At 35.5% G+C, this 21,947-nt stretch overlaps 1 protein-coding gene across 6 annotated transcripts in view; it reads left to right on the top strand.

Annotated features, from left to right (window-relative positions):
* The window catches only part of FBXO38 (F-box protein 38), a 53,835-nt gene that overhangs the window by 17,535 nt on the left and 14,353 nt on the right, over positions 1-21,947 (top strand). For all 6 annotated transcript variants that reach the window (XM_017531359.2, XM_017531355.2, XM_017531358.2 and 3 more), the window contains exons 4-14: positions 633-796; positions 1,005-1,170; positions 3,350-3,487; positions 4,924-5,061; positions 7,597-7,690; positions 9,074-9,204; positions 12,529-12,699; positions 14,299-14,441; positions 15,350-15,563; positions 19,581-19,700; positions 21,417-21,596. In XM_017531359.2, the coding sequence (XP_017386848.1) occupies positions 633-796; positions 1,005-1,170; positions 3,350-3,487; positions 4,924-5,061; positions 7,597-7,690; positions 9,074-9,204; positions 12,529-12,699; positions 14,299-14,441; positions 15,350-15,563; positions 19,581-19,700; positions 21,417-21,596 (1,659 nt within the window). The remainder of the gene's footprint in view (positions 1-632; positions 797-1,004; positions 1,171-3,349; positions 3,488-4,923; positions 5,062-7,596; positions 7,691-9,073; positions 9,205-12,528; positions 12,700-14,298; positions 14,442-15,349; positions 15,564-19,580; positions 19,701-21,416; positions 21,597-21,947) is intronic.

The following is a 21,947-nucleotide window of genomic DNA, read 5'->3' as shown; positions in this document are numbered from 1 at the left end:
CTATCAACTCAGCATCCCCTGAGATTGGATCACTCTGGTCCTCTTGGCTAACTTTCATCTGTCTTTTACAAAACAATGAATTGTCTAAAATGTCAGGGGAGTGATAGTTAAACATATGACAGAGTATCACTAGCATAATTATTAGAAAATGGATAGAGTAATCTCAGGAATTAAGTCAGAACTGTGAGTTTCCTGAAGATGAGGATCATATCTTATTTACATTTTTAGTTTTGTGTTCTGCAGAGCCCTGAAAGTTTTACAGACCAGAGAGTACCCCTGGGGGAGGAGGAGGAGGGTGGTGGTGGTCAGGTGGGTGGTCCCACTCCATTCACCAAATAGGTCCAAGTTGTCTGGGTTAAAGTGTGTTCTTTGTTGAAGACTTCTATGCCTTAAAAGCAAAAGAACCAAAAAGTCAATAATAAAAGCCTCTTCCATAAACTATTAACTCAGAGTAAGTGCAGTTTCTGACAAATTCCCTCTGTTACTAAAAAAAAGTACATTTCTGTTGTATTTATTCTGCCATATGGAAATTTGAAAAGGAAGTCTTAACTTCTGGTAAAAATCACAAGTGCCTATTAAGTGTTAATGAGCAGAAAGATGAACCTGTCTCTAAATACTTCTGAACTTCTCAGGCTTTACAGATTCCAGTTTTCTGACACTATTAAAGAAGATGCCAGATGTTGAGCAGCTATATGGCCTTCATCCCCGGTACCTTGAGAGGCGGAGAGTAAGGGGCCATGAGGCTTTTAGTATTCCAGGAGTCCTAGAAGCTTTGCAGGCATGCCCAAACTTAGTGGTGAGTACACATGGTTGGACATTTTTGGCATCAACTGTTGATGAAATAGTAGACCAAAGAATGATAGAAATGTTCACTCACACGCGAATCTCATCTGTCACAAACTTTTAAGTTCCATTGTATAGTTAGCGTCTTGTGGTACAAAAATAAAAGCTTTGGATGCTAAATTAAAAAACTGTCTTATGCTTGCTTTGTCATTATTTTCTAGGGTGTGGAAACTTCTCATTTGGAGTTGGTAGAATCCATTTGGACATATATGCCACATGTTCATATTTTAGGGAAATTTCGTAATCGTAATGGAGCCTTTCCAATTCCTCCTGAAAATAAACTGAAAATTCCTATAGGAGCCAAAATTCAAACTTTACATTTAGTTGGTGAGTACATGTTTCTTGGGTAACTTGTAACTCCTTGAAATGCCATGTAACATGAATATTTATCGAAAAGGAGCCATGAGAATTTTAGTGATGGCTTTGTTAACTGCAAAATAAATGTTTGCAAGACTTGTATAAAAATTTAGATTTCCCATTAAAGACCCATTGGGGCGAGGTAAATACTGCTTCACAAGTGTTCATTCTCCATATGAATATTCTTTGAAATTATATACCAATAACTTCAAGTTAAGTAAAAAGTACAAGTATTTCTGAAATGTGTCACTTTTGGCTTAGACTACTGAAAGAAGTTTGGGGGGAATCCCTGTTAATACAGTCTGGCCTTTAATATTTGTTTATTCCTTTATTCTGTGTGTGTGTATATATATGTATGTATATATACACATATACACACACACACACACACACACACACACACACATATACGCATAGATATACATAGAGAATATACATGTTTTAAGCGTTATTCTAGGTATTGGGTATGGTCCAAAGAACTGGAAATCTCTGAAACTCAGGTGGTAAAGGGAGGGCATCAGGAATGATAAAGAGTAGGTCTTAAATAAGACGTAGATACACAATTATGGAAGAAGATTTCTAGCAACCTTTTATTTATAAGATCAGGGAGTGATACCTAGTTTGACATTGGACTTTTAGATGTAAAAGAAATCTGTAGTATCTGAAGTTTATAAAATAAACTCCTTAATGTCAAAGACTTATTTTCATATCTTTATGTTTCCTACAATGCCTGTCACAGTTCATTGTAAATACAAGTAAGGGTAAGTTTTATTAAAGTGCATTAATTTATGAGAATCATTTTAACAGTTTAACACTGTATGATGGTGATGCAAAGGTGTGTACTAAATTAATAAAAATGAACATTACTAGGAGAATGGGCAATTACATCCTTTGTTTATAGAGTGAGTTTGGGACAAAAAGTGGATTGGGTCTATAGTATGCTGTCTTCTCTCCACCTGTCTCCCCCTTGCTACCTTGGGTTTCCTAATCAGTACAATCAGTGCAATCAGTACTACCATCTTCATAGTATTAAAATAGATGCTAAACTTACCTTTGTGACTTCTGCATCTTACGTCTCAATCTGTACCTCATTTCCGCTTTTTGTCTTACCCTTAATTTTACTGCCCATTTGTTGCTATACAATGTGTGTGCATAGTTCAAGCTAAATTTAACTGCTGTTTTCAGAGGAACAGGTTAAGGGGTAATTCTTGTAGGTTACAATAAGAACATTTGGCAGAATTTAGCCTTTAAAGAATTGACCATTCAAGTACTCCAATTTTGCATTCTCTAGTTATATGTGCTAGCAGAGCTTCTATTGTATCAAATTTAAAAATTGCATTAAACAGTTTTGCCGGCTACTGTTGGATAAATGCCATCATCCTGGATCCTTGGATTTCTTTTATAAGTTTGTGTCCTTTCCTTGGCTTTCATCTTCTTTCCTCTATTTCCTGTATTTTTTCACCTCATACTACACCTCCCTTCTTCTGATCATGGCCCTAGTATTAAGCCACTCATGGATCCCATGCATAAACCTTTACCAATTTGAAATTCTAAAATAAAAGACTGTCAGGTTTCTGCTTTTCTCAGAGCCATGCTGGCTGGCTTCTACGACATATTTACAAATCCTTAAGAGTCATGTATTTGTGGAAAACAGGTTTTAAAGCTCCATGTCTGGCTGTCTTCCAGACACCTGTCTGTCTGCATATTTAAATCCATCTACCTGACTTTGAGCTGAGAAATTTAGTTTTCCTACTGGGGGCAGTGGACATTGGTAGTCAAATAGTAAATTTGTGTGTTCCATGTCCATCTTTATAGTTTTGCTTTCAGTAATACATTTTTACTTTACCTCTTCTGGGAAAATGTAGAAGAATTGTAAGATTATGCAAAAGACTTACATTTCTAAAATATAGAAATACCTTTTAAACTCTTATCTTCCCATTGGCCTTTTCTAAAAAAATTAAGTCAGTTTATGGTTTACATAAACTGTTCTTTATAAGCCTGTTTTAAATAAGTCTTTGTGTAATTTTTTCTGATAAAAATCCTTGAAGGTTAAACTGTTAGTATGAAAAATAGACTCTTGAACTTATATGCAAGATGTATATTTTTGTGATTTTTCTTGTTTTTTCTTTTTTTTATATTTTTATTTTAGGGGTGAATGTTCCTGAAATTCCTTGTATCCCAATGCTAAGGCACCTTTATATGAAGTGGGTAAGACTCACTAAACCACAGCCATTTAAAGACTTTCTTTGTATCAGCTTAAGAACTTTCGTCATGAGGAACTGTGCAGGTAATCATACACACTTATGGTGGAAGTAAACATAAACTATTCTAAAAATATCCTGAAGCAAACTCTAGTAGCTACATTTATAAATACAATTATATTATGCTGTTACTATTTATGTCTTATATCTTATTCATCTTGTGAAGATAAATGTATTTTTTGTTTTAAAGACATTAGAAACATGATTTGTGTTTGACCTCAGCAAAAACAAAACAAAACAAAAACAACTCAGAATATCTCTGTGTTTCTTATAGGCACTTTTTACTTTTCATAGGATTGTTTTATTAGATTTCAGACTTATTTGTTTGTTTCTGGTGTCCGAATCATTCTGCATGTAAATAGTTGGCTTAATTTAATCTACCTTAAACATAGGTTTTACGATTTTATTCTTCTAAACAGAAACCTTAGTGTCCCTGTTGCCCTAGAGCAAGCTTGTCCAACCCACGGTCTGCTGGCCATGGCCCACATGATACCCAATACAAATTCTTAAACTTTCTTAAAACATTATGAGATTTATCCACAGACTTTTTTTTTTCCCCTAGCTCATCTGCTGTCTTTAATGTTAGTTTATTTTATATGTGGCCCAAGATAATTCTTCCTCTTCCAGTGTGGCCAGCGAGGGCAGCAAAGTCAAAAGAGTGGACACCCCTGCAGTAGAGCATTAAGTGGGAACTACTCTGCTTCAAGGTCATAATAACCAGGACTCCTCTTGATAGCCTTATTCTCATACCTTTCCAAGACACACCTTCTTCCATCATCACATATGATTATTCATTGTTTCCTGGATAGCCATACAGCTTTCCACCTCAGTGTCTTCTCTTATGCTATATTGTTGTTTCCTTATCCTGAGATACGCACTCTCTTTCTCTTTTTTTGTATGCATTCTTCAGGTTCTGCCTTTTCCAAATTACATTTCTCCTCTTTCTTCCTTCTTTCCCATGGAGTATGGCAGATTGTATTTTTATACTTGATGCAGTCTGCCTTTTTATTCCTCTCTAATTATTTATGTTCTAGCTCCATGTCAACTGCAGGTCTTTTGATGGACAGGACTTTATCTTTTGTGATCTTCTATAGTGTCTAATGCAACACTGGTCATAGTGAGAGATGATTAAATGATTGAGCTGTTTACTTGAGTGAACGATCACATTTTTATCTTTACTTTTTCCCTTTAGTTAGTTTGAGTTCAAAACTATTGAGCCTTTAGAGAATTTACGGTATACTACATCTCTCTTCAGTGTTACTGAAAGTTTTTTATGCGGAGTAAGTATATAGTTAGTACGCTAACACTTTCATTTGTAATAAGAACTAGATTGCAGGGAGCCAGTTTGGCTGTCATTTTAAGACATAGAGTTTATAAGTTATACATGTCTTTCACTGATTTGAAAATTCATTTAAGGCATTTTACATTGTTCTATCAAAGATTGTTTTTTTTTTTTTTTCAGGACCCACAAATTCCTTGAAATATGTCCCTTTAGTAACAGGCTTAGCCTCTGCCCGAAACTTGGAACACTTAGAAATGGTTCGAGTTCCTTTCCTTGGAGGTCTTATCCAACATGTTGTTGAAGACAGTTGGAGATCAGGTATTCATTTTCTTTAGTTACTAAATATTTTTAAAATCAACTTATTAAACATCATTAAGCTTTTATTTAACTTCTCTTGCAAGTCTTTTAAAAAGAAAATGCTCATCAGGAGAGCATAACTAGTATTTATTTTCTTTTTGTGCACATTAAACTTTCTTAAAATAGATAGTAGAGTGATAAGGCATGTTTTCTGGCTTGTTTTCACTTTTACATAGCTAATAATACTTGCTCTTATATTTGGAATCTTTCTTAGAAATGTTAACAGGGATAGTGTTCTTTGGTGATGTTTTATGACTAGTACAGCCTAGGCTTCCCAAAAAATTTAGGCATTAGTAATGTTAAAATCTATCATTTAATACTTAATAGTATAAAAAATACTTTTATTATATCACCTGGATATTGATTTACCCATCAGATGATGGTATTTAAAGGAAAAAAATGTTTTATTCTGTGTGTACTTAACTATAGATAAATAATAAGTAACAGAATGTGCTCTATGTTAATCATCTCATTGCAGGCAGAAAATTAGTGGTTTAGCAAGATGGCTGATTAATAGTTGGAAACCAAAAATCTAACTTTTGCTCTCTAAAATAAAATGGAAAGCCATCAAGTACCATTGTTAACAAATAGACATTATAGTTAATACTTTTGGAATAAAATGACGAGTAAACACTACATTTCTAGACATCTTTGTCAGTCAAGTGTAGTATAAGTGTACTTTATTACGTTTAGCCAGTGGGATGAAACAACCTCTTTAAGACCAACAGTATTTTGATTGATGGCAATAGTTAACAAGATAAAAGTCAAAAACAAAAAAAAGGCTGTTGAGGGGGGAAGTGGGGGGGTGCGGTTCATACATTAGAGAGAAGACCTGGAGAGAGATGTTAAAGCTGAGTTTGTATAAAGGTCCTAAAAGAGAAACAGAGACTTTTCTTCTCGAACTGGTTTTTAAGGGTGACACTGCCTTGGTATTTTACTTATGAAGTCAGCATACCTCACACAAAAATTAATTCTAGTTGGATCATAGATTCAAATGTTAACAATTTTAAAAATGAAATTTAAAAAAACTTAGAAGAATGTCTTGTTGATCTTGAGTACACAAAGGCATCTTAAACAGGACACCAAAAGACATTAACCATAAAGAAAAGATTGATAAACTGTACCAAATTAAAATTTATATATATATGTGTGTGTATATATATATATATATATATGTGTGTGTGTATATGTGTGTATATATATATATGTGTGTATATGTGTGTATATATATATATGTGTGTATATGTGTGTATATATATATGTGTATATGTGTGTGTATATATATATATATAGTCCATCAAAAGGCATGATTAAGAGAGTGAAAAGCCAGGCTGCAGAATGGGAGAAGTTGTTTGTAGTACAGATACCGGATATTGGGAAGATGTGAAGGACTCCTGGGATTAATAAGAAAAAGGCAGGCAACTCAGTAGAAAAAATGGGAAAAGATTTGAATAGAAAAGCTTCCATACAAGAGGCTAATGAACATGAAAAAATGATAAAGTCCACTAATCATTAAGGAAATGTAAATTGAAACTACAGTGTGATATTCAAGCACTAAAATGACTATGCCTACTCATGACTAATATGAAAAAGATAAAAACAGTAATGTTGGCTAGGATGTGGAGCAGCAGGGCTTTTCATACGCTGATCGTCAAGAGTATAAATTCATGCAACCACTTTGAAATACTGTTTGGTAGTATCTGCTAAAGTTAGTGATACACATAGCAACAGTTGCATTCCTGGCTTTAAACCCAACAGAAATGTTTACAGATGTTCACCAAAAGACACTTTTACCATTGTTCATAGAAGCACTGTTCCTAATCATCCCAAAATGGAAAGATGCCTGTCAGCAATAGAATGTATAATTAGATTGTGGCATATTCATATAGCAGAATACTGTACAGGAATAAGAATGAACAGATTACAGCTATACAGCGATATGGATGAATCTCATAAACAGAATGTTAAGTAAATGAAGCCAGACACAAAAGTGTACATACTTTGTGATTTTATTTATAAAATTTAAAACAGACGAATCAATCACTTCTTTGAGCTATACATTAGTAATTTATGTTCTTTTTTTTAACTAAATATAAGTTTCAGAAACATTTAAAAAATCAGTTAAAGTGGTGCAGGTCTGGTTCCATATGATATTTGGAGATTCAAAATTTGGCCAGAAATGGCAGGATTTCTTTTTTTACAATTCTCTCATCAGTCTGACTTTCTACAGATCCTTACTTAACAGTCTAAATTGTTTAGAGTAGCTTCCAGACGCCATCAGAATGTCTTTTCAAAATGAGGTTCTGCTTTCATCTCTTTTTAGATGACTTATAATGCATCTTATGATATTAATTTCAATCTAAAAACAAAGCTTAGATTTACTTTAAACAAATAATTATCGTCTAAGATAATACTTCATAATCCATAATGATAAATACTTCACTAAAAGCGCAATGGTCAAAAGAAACACATGTTGTTTTTGTTCCTCCTCTTTAGGTGGTTTTAGAAATTTGCACACTATTGTTCTAGGAGCTTGCAAAAATGCTCTTGAAGTCGATCTTGGTTACCTCATCATTACTGCTGCCCGTAGGTATGTTTCCTCTTTGTATTGTGTCTTTCACTTTAGAAGTATTGTATTTTTTCCTGTTTAACAAAAAATTGGGGAAATAGGTGTGTATGTATGTGTGTACGTTCGATCAAGTCTTGTTCAAATTTAAAATACAAAGAAGTTGTTTAAATAACAGGTAAGTTTAACATCATGGTAGTCTTAATGTTATAACTGATGACCAGTGGAGCTGCATACTAGCAAGCTCCAGAGTGGCATGGTCTTTTATCAGAGAAAAGCAGGGAATTTCTGGAAACGGCTGAGAGTCCAAATGAAGTTAGCATTGAAGCTCTGGTATCTGTAGTCCTCTCAGAACCATTGTCTCAATCTCTGGATGATTTTCTGAACTGTTTTAGTTAGTTGGTGGTAATATTTGCAATTCAGAAATCAGTGTTTTACATCAGCTTTTCCAATATCTGACCTTCTAACACCTCTATATTTTTTAACCAAGTGGTTGTATCACTTCATGCCACATTTGCTATTTCTTACATATCAAAGTTCCACCTCCACTTTTATTTTATAGTATTTTCTTTAACCATTTTAAAAATGTATTCAGAAATAAAACTTTTTCCATTAAGAGAATATTGACTAGGATTGTAAATAAAATAGTGTTTCTAAGTTTCAGTAGATATTGTTACCTACTATAAAACTATACTCTTTGTTAAAACGCAACATTAACATCTATCCTAAGCAAGATGTCAAATACTAGCACCAGATGCAGAGTCTTACATTAACTCTTCAGGTTTAGGAAAGTTCTTGAAAGGATATAAGATTCTTACCATGTAATTAATTGCTATTTAATGCATAGCTTCAATGTACTGCCTAAGATTTGCTTAAACTTTATAAATGCTCCTTTAAAGAAAATATCTGTTTTTGTTTTTGTTTTATTTAATGGTGGAGATGGGAGGGAGGTTGTTGACATCTGTAACACTTCACTAAAGTCATAAACTTCTTTCAAAGTCTTACTGATATGGTTTGGCTCTCTGTCCCCACCCACATCTCATCTTGTGACTCCCATAATTCCCATGTGTTGTGGGAGGGACCCAGAGTGCTGTTCTCATCATAGTGAATAAGACTCACAAGATCTGTTGGTTTTAAAAATGGGAGTTTTCCAGTACAGCCTTTCTTTATTTGCCTGCTGCCATCCATGTAAGATGTGACTTGCTCCTTTTTGCTTTCCACCATGATTGTGAGGCCTCCCCAGCCTTCATGTGGAACTGTAAGTCCATTAAAACATCTGTTTCTTCCCAGTCTCAAGTATGTCTTTGTCAGCAGCACGAAAATGGACTAATACACTTACATTAGGAGGAATCTTTGATTCTGATGGCTTTTGTTTTACTCTGATATGCTCTATCTCTTTTTTCACAGGTTGCATGAAGTTCGGATCCAGCCTTCCCTAACCAAAGATGGTGTCTTTTCTGCCCTAAAGATGGCAGAGTTGGAGTTCCCTCAGTTTGAAACTCTTCATCTAGGATATGTAGATGAATTTTTGCTGCAGAGTAAGATTTATCCCATTTTAATTCCTAGAATTACTGTAGGAAATTTACTTGATAAACTGAAATCTGAATTGGGTTCCACCATATTTTTTTGAACACAAGACAACTTAAAATCTTAGGTGTTCTCACATCTTGAAAAATAAACTTCTAAATTAGAAATGTCAGTGATTTTTTTTCATATTGCCTCTGATTTTAGCATATTATAGAAAAACAGTTACTAACAGTACACCAAGAAAAGAACCTTATCTACATTTGATATTGTCTCCACTTTACTGCCCAAGTTTCTTTCCCATTCTGCTTCATTTTTTTCACAGAATGTCATCCTTGGTTCCATTGTTGAATTTGATCTGCCACACTTCTTGAAGCTTTTGATGGACCTCTCAGATGAGGTCCCATTCCCTGCCCATGCTCTTCATTTCCATAATAAACCTGCTGGGGGTTCTGGATTTTCCAGATAGTGTGAGCACATAATGGTCAGTATTCATTTAATGATGATTGCTGTTGGAAAGCCTGTTCACAGCATTTTCTTATGCATTTGCAATTGAGAACTCATTTCTTTGGGTTTGAATGCATGTCAATTCATTATTCAAACTATTTTTCCATATGGCATCAATAAGATATAAAAATATTTTCATCACCAACATGTTTTTATTTATTCAAGAATTCATTTTCTTCCCACCTGATTTGCAACAAGTCTTTCTTGAACTCTCGTTACCATACCAGATAACATTTTTTCTTTGGATCTAGTTTGTATTATAGAAAAACAAAGAAGGCTTAATTCTTCCTATCAGGACAGTCTAGCTCAAAAAACATGATTGTTTGCCTTTTTCATTTCTAATATATATTGCATTAATAGTTGTGTGGTTTTTCGTTTGTTTATTTTTTTGTTGTTCACAGTACTGATTAATATAGGTGATTAAGAAGTCAAGCTATTCTTTTCTAGACGGTTTACAGAAGAATAACTTTAAATCTGTATAGCTTTGGAAAAGATCAGCTTTTCTCCAAAATAGCTTTATAATGCTAACTAGTACAGTGAGTTTATATAAAATTAATATATACGATATCAAGGTTTTCTGGTTTTGAATGAAGCATCTAACATTTCCTATGTTTCTGCAATGTTTGTATAGTAACTTAAAATTATTAGCTTTGAAATTTATATTTTTTCTATAATTTTGTTTTTTCCCAAAGCTTAGAACTTGACATATTGTGTATCTTCAGGATGGCCACATTTAGGTCTACTGAAGAATTGTCTGCAAGAGTGATCTTTATAACCGAATGTTTCTTGTAGTGTTTCTTTCTCCTCAATATATATTTTCAATAGCATAAAAATACCTTCTTGACTACCTTTATCTCATAGTTTTCAACACAACTTGTTTCGTGTTCAGTTTCATATTTAATAGTCTGTTAGTTGATGTTTATATAGTCATTCTCTTCTTATTTGTCACAGTTTAACCCTTTCTTCCATATGCATACTGTCTTCCATCTCTCCAAAGATGGCTTGGGATTCTCTGTTTCAGAATAGGTCCCTAGTACTTCTTATGTACGATGTCAAGAGGGGTGAGGTCACTGCACTCACACTGTCTCAGTTTTTCTCTTCTCAGTGATTTAGATTTGAAGCATCTCTCCAAGAAGTGGGGACTAGCCTCTGGTAAAACCTGAGTCACTTTCTTGTTATAAAAGTTGTGGCAAAATAAATAGGAATGTCACCTTTGTCTTCTGACAATGACCCAAAGATGAATCTTTAGAGAATTCTTTGTTCATGTGGGTTTATGGTCTGTAACCTCCATGTCATAGTGACAGAGATACATAACTCAGGGAAAATTTCAGAAGCAGTATAAAGTAGTCTTTAGTCCTAGAACTTGGGAGAGAGAGAGAATTGAGGCCTGTTACAAATCATGGGACCTAAGCAAGTTACTTCTCACTTTTTAAATGAAGATAAGGCGATATCCTGCTTTTCTCTTGTGTAGCTCTGAGGATTCAAGGAAAAAGTGATACATACATTTACAGCAATCTCTGACACTTAGGAAGTATTCAATAAATGATAGCTTTTACTTTTAGGTGACCTGTGGGCTAAAAAGAAAAACAAAAATGAATCTCAAGTAGTGTCATCAGGATTTTGAAGGACTGTGGCAAGCAGGAAACCCCAAGAGCAGATGACCACATGGTGGTTATTTCAAAAAAATAAATGCAAGACATTGATTTGTCATGTTAGGCATTTATTCATATAGTGCCCAGGAAACAGGGTCAGTTCAAGGTTTACCCTATCTTAAGGAAAATGTCAGGTTTCATCTCAAGTACGAAGGGCAGGGAAAGGTCCTTAACAGGAGCTAAAGAAAATAGCTCAGCTTAATTGTAAGGGATGGATTAAAGTGAAATCTGTAGGAAATGCCAGGAAATACCAAAAATAGGAACGATGGGAGAAAGACTGTGAACTATATGGAAAGTAAAGTTGGAAGTTTGGAGAAGATGGATTGTTTTAAACATGTTGTAGCTAAAGGTGTAAATCCTTGTGACATTCAGGAAAGCTTCCCCAGGGCAGCAGTGTTTGTGTTTTCTTTGTCCTGTGTATTGGTTAATTGCAGACTCTGAGAGGCATATATTGAGCTCTTGTATCCCCAGCACTATGCTAGTCACTAAAGATGTAACTGTGAACTAACAAAATCTTAGAGTGTGCGGGGGCAGACAGATGGCAGAAATGATAGGAGGCAAGGAATGAGGTGTGATTCCTAGTGGCACGATCTAGGATAAAGGATCCTCCTTTACTTATCCCCAAACCCCTACTTTGTGACCAGAGAGTAGGCACTAAAGCCCAGTGGCATGTGTTTGGGTTAGAAGTCCACTTTAAGGGTATAGGTCGACGTTACTAACCAGTGCCATGGCTTCTAACAGTGAATCTTAAAAAATTCTCAGAGTTTGCCCTTCTCTACCTATATCCACACTAGATTCCAAGAACATCATTTTACTCTGAGGGACTTGCATTTTTAAGATTTCGTTTTCCTTTTAAATGATAAAGCTAAAACTTTGCCATCCTATGAACCAGTATGATATGTCCTTCAGTTATGCTTTAAGAATTTTTGCCTGTTTTCTTTTCTAAACAATTGGCAATGATTTTTCTACTAGCCGCCCCTTGACTTTTAATATAATTTCTTATTTTGTATTAGAAGTGCTACCATATATATACAATGCATACCCTAAAATTATATCTGAACCCGATGATAAACAGATGATACACATTGATGGTAGAGACAAACTGCATGGTAAGATACAAAATTGGTAATATTCCCTAACAAGAATTTGACTTTTTTAAAAATTAAACTCTCTTTTTAGGCAGAATGGCTAATGCGGATCTGGTGAAGTATGGTTTGGCTGATGTGGTAGAAAATCCCGGTATCATCACTGATATAGGAATGAAAGCAGTCAATGAAGTTTTTTCCTGTATCAAATACCTGGCAATTTACAATTGCCCTCATCTACACAACTCATACAATTGGCTCTCAGGTACTATAGATTTAGAAATATAGCTCTGTTTTATTGATATTGAAATAATACAACTGTCCTTGTTTTCTATATGTGATATGATTGCATTCCTAATGTAAAATGTAGGTATTTCATTTGGATTTGGATTGTTCATACAAGTTCTGGTAACCTTTGATATCCAAGTTGCAAGTATATTCAATGCCTTTTTAAACTTCTGAAGTTATCTGCCTAGAAATTCATACTCTCCAGATTATGAATTCATGAGCCCTGATCTTTGTATGTACTTCTTTGTTAGGAGCATAAATTACTTAGGACTTAGGATATTATAGTTGTTTTCTCAGAAGTATCTTTCACACTGGCACATCGTCTGAAAGGACAAAGTAGGTATGTATGTTGAACTTTAATTAGGTGACATTAACTCGAGATGAAAATTTCTATTGACTAGAAATCCTAGTCTATTTCAGACCTCCTCTCCAATCTCCTGTATGTAGAAGGGTGACTTTTGCACTTCATATTTTTTCCTTATGGTGGGAGTTTATTTTCCTCTCAGAGAGAGTAACGTCATCTGTTGTCTTAAAGGCCCTTCTTAAATACCGAAATTTACAAAACGTTAAATAAATTGAGAGTCTGAGAAAGTTGTACTTGTGACAAAGCCTCTCACTGACACCTGCAGAACAGCCTCCTCTGCTGTTGAGTCACTTCACAGGGATTGTATTTCCTCACAAAGCTACTGTCCAGGCCCGTTTTAGGGCTTTGGGACCTCTGCTAAGATCACTCATTAATATAGCCATGTCTCATGTGCCAGTAGCAGTTAAATTCTATCCCTGGCCCTGCTGAACCAAGAAGTTATTGGGAAATATGAACTTTAGGATGTAGCAGGTGTAGATGACTTTAAAAAAATAACATTTATTGGGTTTTTGGTTTGTTTGTTTTCTTAAATACAGAAGAGTATAAAGAAGAAAACAAAAAATGGCCTATAATCCCATCACTCAGAATTCCTGTTAACACTTAAAAAAAATAAAAATAATACATGCACTTGATAAATTTCAAACAGTACAGAAAGGTACAAAATGAAAACTCTCCTCTTCTCAAAGGTAACCATCATCAACAGTTTTTGTATATTTTTCTGGACAAATTATGCATATTGCAGCATATATATGTGTAGCATTTAAAAATGATTTATATTATACCAAAGGATCTTACTGTGTATACACTGTCCTTTAGCTTGTTTTTTATACTAAGTATAATTTGGAGAGTTTTCGATATCAGCAAGCATATTAAGCTCTCCTTCATTCTTTTGAAATAGATACATAATGTTCTTTTAAGTAAATATACCATAATTTTTTAATTCAGTGCCCTATTGTTGAAAAGCCATGTAGGTTGTTGAGTGGATCACATTTAAATCAGGGCTGACTTGGATTCAAGGCCATTTAGTTCTCACAATGGAATTAGGTATGTAAACATTATAATATAGAGTTATCAGGTTTTAGAAGTCATGAAAAAAAGGAAAAGTTACTTAAAGAAAAAGGATTTGAAAATCTTTGTTACCTGTATCAAAATTCATCAGTAACGGGGAAAGTGTTACTTAGATTTTCTCTGGTCATATCATTTCTTCAACAGACCACTCAAGATGGACTCGATTGGTTGACATCAACCTAGTGCGGTGCCATGCTTTGAAGCTGGACTCTTTTGGCCAGTTTATTGAGTTATTACCCAGCCTAGAGTTTATTTCACTGGATCAGATGTTTCGTGAACCACCCAAGGTAAGTTACATTTGAGGGAGTTTTTATTTATTTTGATAGGAAAAAAAATAAAAATAGCCTGTGATTTTTTTTTTCTTTTCAATAATAATGTCTTTACAGTGTTGTAGTTGGACTTGTTGCTGCCAACCTCAGTGAAAGCATAAAGATTTTAATAATGCATAGCCTCTCATTCTTATAATTCAGTATTAATGGTTCTGTGGGGAAGGGAAAGGAAAAAATAAGTGGAAGTCATCTCCATTACTATATAAACAAAAGGTAAGGTAAGGATGAAGCTAGAAATTTAAGACAGAAATTATTACCTGGGATAATTTGTTGGTACATTAAATATAAAATTAGGTAGGTAGATTAAATTTGATTAGGAACCCAAAGTATAAATAAGAATTTATTTGGGGAATGTTCTACTTTGCTGCTCTCTTTCTGTTAAATTGTATAGCCTGGGAAATCTGAGGTTGCCCAGTTCTACAAAATGTTATTTTAAAACTGCTTAACATAGAACTCTATACTCTTAAGGTAATAAAAACTTAATCCTTCAACCAATTATGTTTTCTCTTGTCAGTCATTCATGGTTACATTCCCACTGTTGCAGCAGTGCAGTATAATGGGAAAAGCTCAGGATTTGAGGTCAGAATCCTGTGTTTCAAATTGCAGCAGTACCACTTGCCATGTGTTGTTAGGCAGATCTCTTCTCCTTGTGTGCCTCTCATCTGTAAATCAAGCCAGTAACCCTGTATCTATCTTGTAGTGTTGCTGGCCTTAAATGAGGTTCTCTATGTGTATATGAAAGCATTTCATAAATAAGTACTATATAAATATTTGTTCTAATATAAAGGTGAAATGAAGGGATTTCAAAATGAAATGATATATATTAACCCAAATTAATAAACCTGTGTGTTTTGGTTTCACCTTAGGGTTGTGCTCGAGTTGGTTTGAGTGCAGGCACAGGAATTGGTGTTTCATCAGCTCTTGTTAGCAACCAGAACTCCAACAACGACAATGATAATAATGCCCAGAATAACAATGCCAACATCCACGACAACAATCATCATCACCCAGATGACTCAGATGAGGAGAATGACTTTCGGCAAGACCTACAGCCAGGAGAGCAGCAGTTTGCAGCTGATGGTAACCCAGATCTTTTGTGAGCTCCAAGTAGAAATGATTTTTACTTTGGATTGTATTTCTGGCCTTATCCGGTTCCTTTTTTCCTCTGTTTCAACTTATCACTTTCCACATTGAGGAAAGCTAGTTGATGAGGAACATGAGGGGGGTAGGTGAAATTTTCCCATCTTCTTGCTTGTTTCAAAACTGTTTTTGTCCACAGACTATATAAGAATACTTACAGAATGGGAAGGATTACAGATGCTTGGCGAATTAGTGTAAAGTGGTAACTCTTGAGGTCTGAGACTTAACTTTCAGGATTAGACAAAGGAGTATTTTTTATTGTCTCCTAGACCAATGGAGAGCATGAACATGAAGACCATTTCTGGGTATGTGAAGAACTGAAAGATTAATACCAATTATGTGCTAGACATTGGCACCTTTCATGTACCTTTAATCATTAGGTCTTCACAGCTATAGCTGTATGCCAACTAATGTGTTATGGTGCACCATCCATTCCCTTTGGTGATGAGTGAAGATGATGTGAGATTGTTTTGTTACCAAATTTTCTAGTTTCCCAGTTGACCCTTAGGAACTGGAAAATGAATCTTTTCTAGCCATCTTTTTGTTGTTTCCCATTTGCCTTCTCTTACACACAGTAATTAATGAGAAATAGGATGCCTTGATATTATGTACCTGCTTTTACAATAAGATGTACTATGTACAGGGCCTGATTTCCTTTAACGGCACTCTGAGTATACACAAAAGAATCGTCTGTCGGCATTGTCTTCACTTTCTCATCTTGCTTGGTCCCTATAGAATGAAGCAAAGTCACTAGTGATTATCTTACTGAATCTGGAGATCATTTCTCCACTTTGATCTAATTTGACATCTCAGCAGCATTTGATATTGTTGCCTAGACTTGTATACTCTTGAGATACTTTCTTCTCTTGGCATCTCTGAAATGATTTTGCTGATTTTTCTCCTACCTCATTTTCCTTTGCTTATACCACCTCCTTTTTCCACTTTTGTCCATATCTTTCTCTACACTTTTTTATTCAGGCTCAAGGTTTTAGTACCAACTATATGGTATTAAATCCAAATGTTTATACTTTTATGAAGTAAATGCAGCTATATCTAACTTTATATTTCCATGGCGTACTCTTAAGCATGTCAAACTTAGGTAAAATCTTTCCCCAGCAATCTTTCTCAAAAATGCAAAAACAAAAGTACAGAGCCAGCAGGTAGTCAGGGAAAGAGACGGGGAGACGGTCACATATTGTCCCTTTGCTTTGTTGTCCTGAATGCTATGGTACATAGTACATACAGGTCACTACCACTCTAAAGATCTGCACTTCAGAGAACATGGACAGTGTGTGGGAAACTTACAGAAGCTGCAACACAGAACTGCCCAAATCCAATGAACTCATTTGTGGTTTGAGTTGACACACAGATTCACTGGAAGCTTACTTTGCCATAGACTTCTCAGTACAGAGTGAGAATGCCTCCCATTGTGAAACCACATATTGGTGCAGCAAGGACCAAACAGATACTCAAGAACATACTTGATTTAATTTGTATCTGTATTTGATTTAAGAGGGCAAAATGGAACTTAAATCTTAATTTGATTTATAAATACGGTTTCAGAAGATGAGAGATTTGGCATAAAAACCCAATACACAATAGGATAAGCTATTTTGATTTAAGAAGCTGTAATTACCGTGAAAGGATTCAGCTTCAGCAGTTACCTAGGACTGTTGTCAAGTACAGTATCTTTACATGCTGTTAAAGACTGAGAAACAAAGACTAAATACATAATGTGTAAAGCATAATTGTATAAAGCAATACATAACTGCCAGGATTTAAGGATTAAACAGCTTCAACAAGAGGAAGCCTAAGAAAACCAGAGGCAATGGCAGCATTTGTAGAGAAATGAAGATTAGTAGAAAACATTAGATTCCACAGGTCACTCCCAGGTGGTAGTATGTTTAGTTGTATTTGTTATTTACACGTTACACACACACACACACACACACACACGTTAGATTTTTTTTTTTTTAACAAAATATCTCTCCACTATGCCTATGTCTCTCCTTTCCCATTGTACTACCACTATATCAGACCTTTTTTTTTTTAACCTAAATGTTTTAATAGCTTTCAAACTGGCCTTTCTGTTTTCTTGCCCAGCTAAAATTAGTTCTTATAGCAGCTTGGGCAGTCTTTTAACAACAAACCAGACAATATTGTTACCTTACTCAAAACTTCTTAATAGCTTCCCATTGCTTAGAATAAGATCCAGGTTCTTAAAGTGGACCACCAAGTGTTGTATGATCTGGCCTGCCATCATCTTTTACTACGTCCACCACTACATCATGTTTGAACATGACAGCTTGAGGCTACCATTGCACTAACTGCTGCCTCTTAGAATTCCCTCTGTCCATCTTTTCATGGCTGGCTCCTTCTTGACTTTTAGTTCTTAGCTGAAATATTAACCTCAGAGATGTCTTTCCTTACCATCTGATCTTAAGCAGCTACCAGTTTATTCATTCTCATATCACACTTTTTGTTACATAAGGCATTACTATCTGATGTTTTTATTTTTATTTTTAAAATTTTTCCTCCCCCAACTAGAGTAAGCCATAAAACTAGGGATCTTGAATATCACCACTGTTTCTCAGCTCCAAGGAGTACTAACAAATTGTAGTAGATGCTCAGTAAGTATTCAAATGAATGCAATGAAAGTAATTGTTTAAACAACTTTTGGGTATCATATTAAATGCTTGCACAGGCTATTCTGGCAACCTAAAAGCAGTTGCTCAGCAGCTTTGCAAAACCTTATCACATTGATAAGTGAGTGTACTTCTTTTCATGCCATTCCCTGCATAAAAACCTTCTAGTGATTTCCCTCTGCCTACAGCAAAGAATTCTAAGCTTTTTAGCAGGGCTTTCCAAGCTTTTAACAATCTGGGGCCCAGGCTACCTTTTCAGCCTTGTTTTTTCTTTCACACCCCATCACAACAAAGACACCTGTTTTTTGTTGTCACTGGACTACTGTTCTTCTGAAAAATGTAGCATTCTTCCTGGAATGATATTATACGAAATGTCGCCTTATTTCAGTGAACCCTTCCTTGACCCAGTAAGAGAATTAGTTGCTCCTTGTCTATGTTCCCTTTGCACTTTTGAACTGTTATAGCTCTTAGCAGGTATATTCTGACCTTACTCTATGTGTCTAATATCTCTGCCAGAATGTGTGCATCCTCTTTGGGGGCAAGGACTATAAATTTCCCACCTACTCATAGTTTCTGTAGTGTAGTAAGCTCTAGAAACTACAGTTTAAATCCTAGCAAACTTAAAACCTCTAGGCCTTCATTTCCTCAACTGCAAAAATGAGGCTAGTAATCATGCCCTCACAAGATTGCTATGAGAATAAATAAGAAAATGTTTCTATAAACATTTAGCACAGAGCCTGCCATAGAGTATGTACCCATTAATTACTAACTGCAACTCATAATTGTTAGGCAGAATTGAATGAAAGAAGAAAATCGATTGGCTTTTGTCACGAAAGGTTTCTAGGCAAGGTCATTTCTCAATTTGACAATAACTGAAATACAGATATTGCAGACTAGAGCTGGGCAGTTATTCAGGGGGAGGTGTGCTATTGTGCATGTTTAAAACCAAAGAAATTCCCACTGTCCCCATGAAATTTCAGACCTCTCCCGTATAATTCAGTGACATTAAGCTGAATGGTATCTTTTTGGCTTAATCGTATTTTGCCTTGTTTCTTTGTTAACTGTATGAATTTGATAGGCTTTCTCCACCAAATGATCCTTTCTCATCTGTGATTTTCTCTCCTGTAGAGTGATTAAATACTTCTTAATGTCTGTAGTAACAAGCACAGTATATGCAGTATATGCTCTTCTTTCATGGCAGGCCTAGTAATCAGTGGGGCTGTTCAATCCTTAGAGCTGCCACAGGTTTTGCCTGTCATTGTAGTTTTTCATACATCTCTTGGTTTTTACTTTGGGTATATTTTTGTTTAAGCATTAAATGAGATGGAAGACATTGTGCAAGAAGATGGAGAGGTGGTGGCCGAGAGTGGAAATAATACTCCAGCTCACAACCAGGCAATTATTCCTGTGGATGTTGATGAGGAACAAGCAGGTAATCATGTGATCCTTCCCACATTCATCATTCTGAAACTACGGCCTAACTGTAATGGAGTACACGAGACACTGATAATGATTGTTTTCTGACCTTTCAGCTAATGATGTGTTTTATGCTATTGGTTACTGAGAACTGTAATACATCGTTGGTATTCTCCTTGTTGCATGTGTATATATCTTACTAAAGTTTGTCCTTTATTGTTTTTGACTCTGGCAACAACTGCTTTTTCTTTTTCTGTATAGCCACATGTGCATGTGTGTGTCCACGTACGTGTGGAAAAAGAAAGCACTCAAATTGTTGATGGAAAAATGAATGACCAGGTTAAATATTCTGCTTTTGCCCTCCCCTCAATTCAGTTAGAGAAGAGGAGCAGTAGAGAAGTTGACCTGGTTTGTTAAACAGACCAAAACCTAGCCTCTGTTTGGCATTGGCTGACTTATGAAAGGATACAGAGTCTTAGGCCCTTAAACATTAACTCACATAACCTTTCATTTTACAGATGGAGAAATTAATTTTCTTTCAGAAGTTTAAATAATGGCCAGGCACCGTGGCTCACGCCTGTAATCCCAGCACTTTGGGAGGCCAAGGTGGGCAGAACGAGGTCAGGAGTTTGAGACCAGCCTGACCAACATGTTGAAACCCCTTCTCTACTAAAAATACAAAAATTAGCCAGGCATGTTGGCACACAGCTGTAATCCCAGCTACTCTGGAGCCTGAGTCAGGACAATTGCTTGAACCTGGGGAGGGGAGGTTGTGGTGAGCTGAGATCGCTCCATTGCACTCCAGCCTTGGTCACAGAGCGAGACTCGTCTCAAAAAAAAAAAAAGTTTAAATGATGTGCTCACTCAGCCAGTAATCAAAGGACATAATTGAAATTGAGAAAACTCAAGTTTTCTCATTCCCTGCCTGTTAGAATGCTACCTTGTCTTTGAATTGAAAATATGCTACCCTGTTTTAAGTGTGTTAACAGATGTACTCATTTAACAAATATTTATTAAGTGCCTTCTCTGTGTCGGGCATTGTATAGTATAACAGGAAAATGGCTAGGTTCCTTGAGGCATACGTTTATCGATGGAGCTAATATTAGTTACTTGTCAGAGAGTATTGGGTTATAAGAACTAGGCTTAAAAGCCTCACTCCCAGGCAGATAAAACATTTTTTACATACATACACATACTCAACCAAAATGTAACGTGCATCTAGCCTTCAAAATGTATTTGCTACATCTAATGAGATAGATCTATACTCAGTTAAAGAATAGAGAGACTTGTTTACCAGTCCCTTATATTTCTGAGTTTATCTTCGTTTACTTAACCTTGGCTCATATGTTTGCAAAATTGAGAAAATATGTAGCTTAGTTTTAAAATTATTATCACTGTTGTTAAGATTATTTTTAGGATGATTTTATGCTACTCTTTGAAATAGTAAATGTCCTGCAAGGGGATGCTATATGATTTTCTATTTTAATTTGCCTTTAGAAATGCATTAAGTTGGTTGAAATATTAGTTAAACTTAATGTTAACATAATGGTTTAGAGATGAGGTACTTTCAAAGTATCTTATCCAAGTGCATTTTCAATTAAAATGTGTGCCATGGGAGGCTGCATAGAGCCACAAAGCATCTCTGTAGATTCCAGGAAACAGTACTGTCCATTAGAACCTTTCCTGGACAAAAAGTAACTGTTAGGCCTGTGCTTTTTTTTTTTTTTTTTAGGACCCAGTGGTCTTCAGCGTGTAGTAAAACCAACCCCAATTACTGTTCACGATTCAGAGAGTGACGATGAAGAAGATAGTCTAGAACTCCAAGAAGTCTGGATTCCTAAGAATGGTACTCGGCGTTACTCTGAACGTGAAGAAAAAACTGGAGAGTCAGTGCAGTCCAGGGAATTGTCAGGTGAGAAATTATGTCTTTCTCTGACCTGTTAATGAGAGTCACTATCGGAACAGACATACTTGGCCTTTATTAATATCACAACTTGGGTGCAGTTAACATGTAATCGAAGCAAGAAATGCCCTTGCCCAAGTAAGAGGGAAATCTGGGTAGTGCTCTTGTGTTGTACAATGAGGGCTCAGGGAAGAAAAGAAGTAAGGGTTATAAGTACAGTGGAGGCTTTAGTTGTAGCATCAGTATGTCAGAGATTAGTGAGCAAAAAGCCAGTGCCTCATCTGAGGCATAACTACTGAGCCATCCAGAGCAATGAAAAGCAACCATTCATCAGTTGATAACCTGTCCAGTTGTGCTTAG

This window comes from Cebus imitator, unplaced genomic scaffold, assembly GCF_001604975.1.
Source record: "Cebus imitator isolate Cc_AM_T3 unplaced genomic scaffold, Cebus_imitator-1.0 Scaffold71, whole genome shotgun sequence".
In the NCBI taxonomy this organism is placed as follows: Eukaryota; Metazoa; Chordata; class Mammalia; order Primates; family Cebidae; genus Cebus; species Cebus imitator.
The sequence above is the reverse complement of the archived record's forward strand: the minus strand, read 5'-3'. Positions and strand labels throughout refer to the sequence as shown.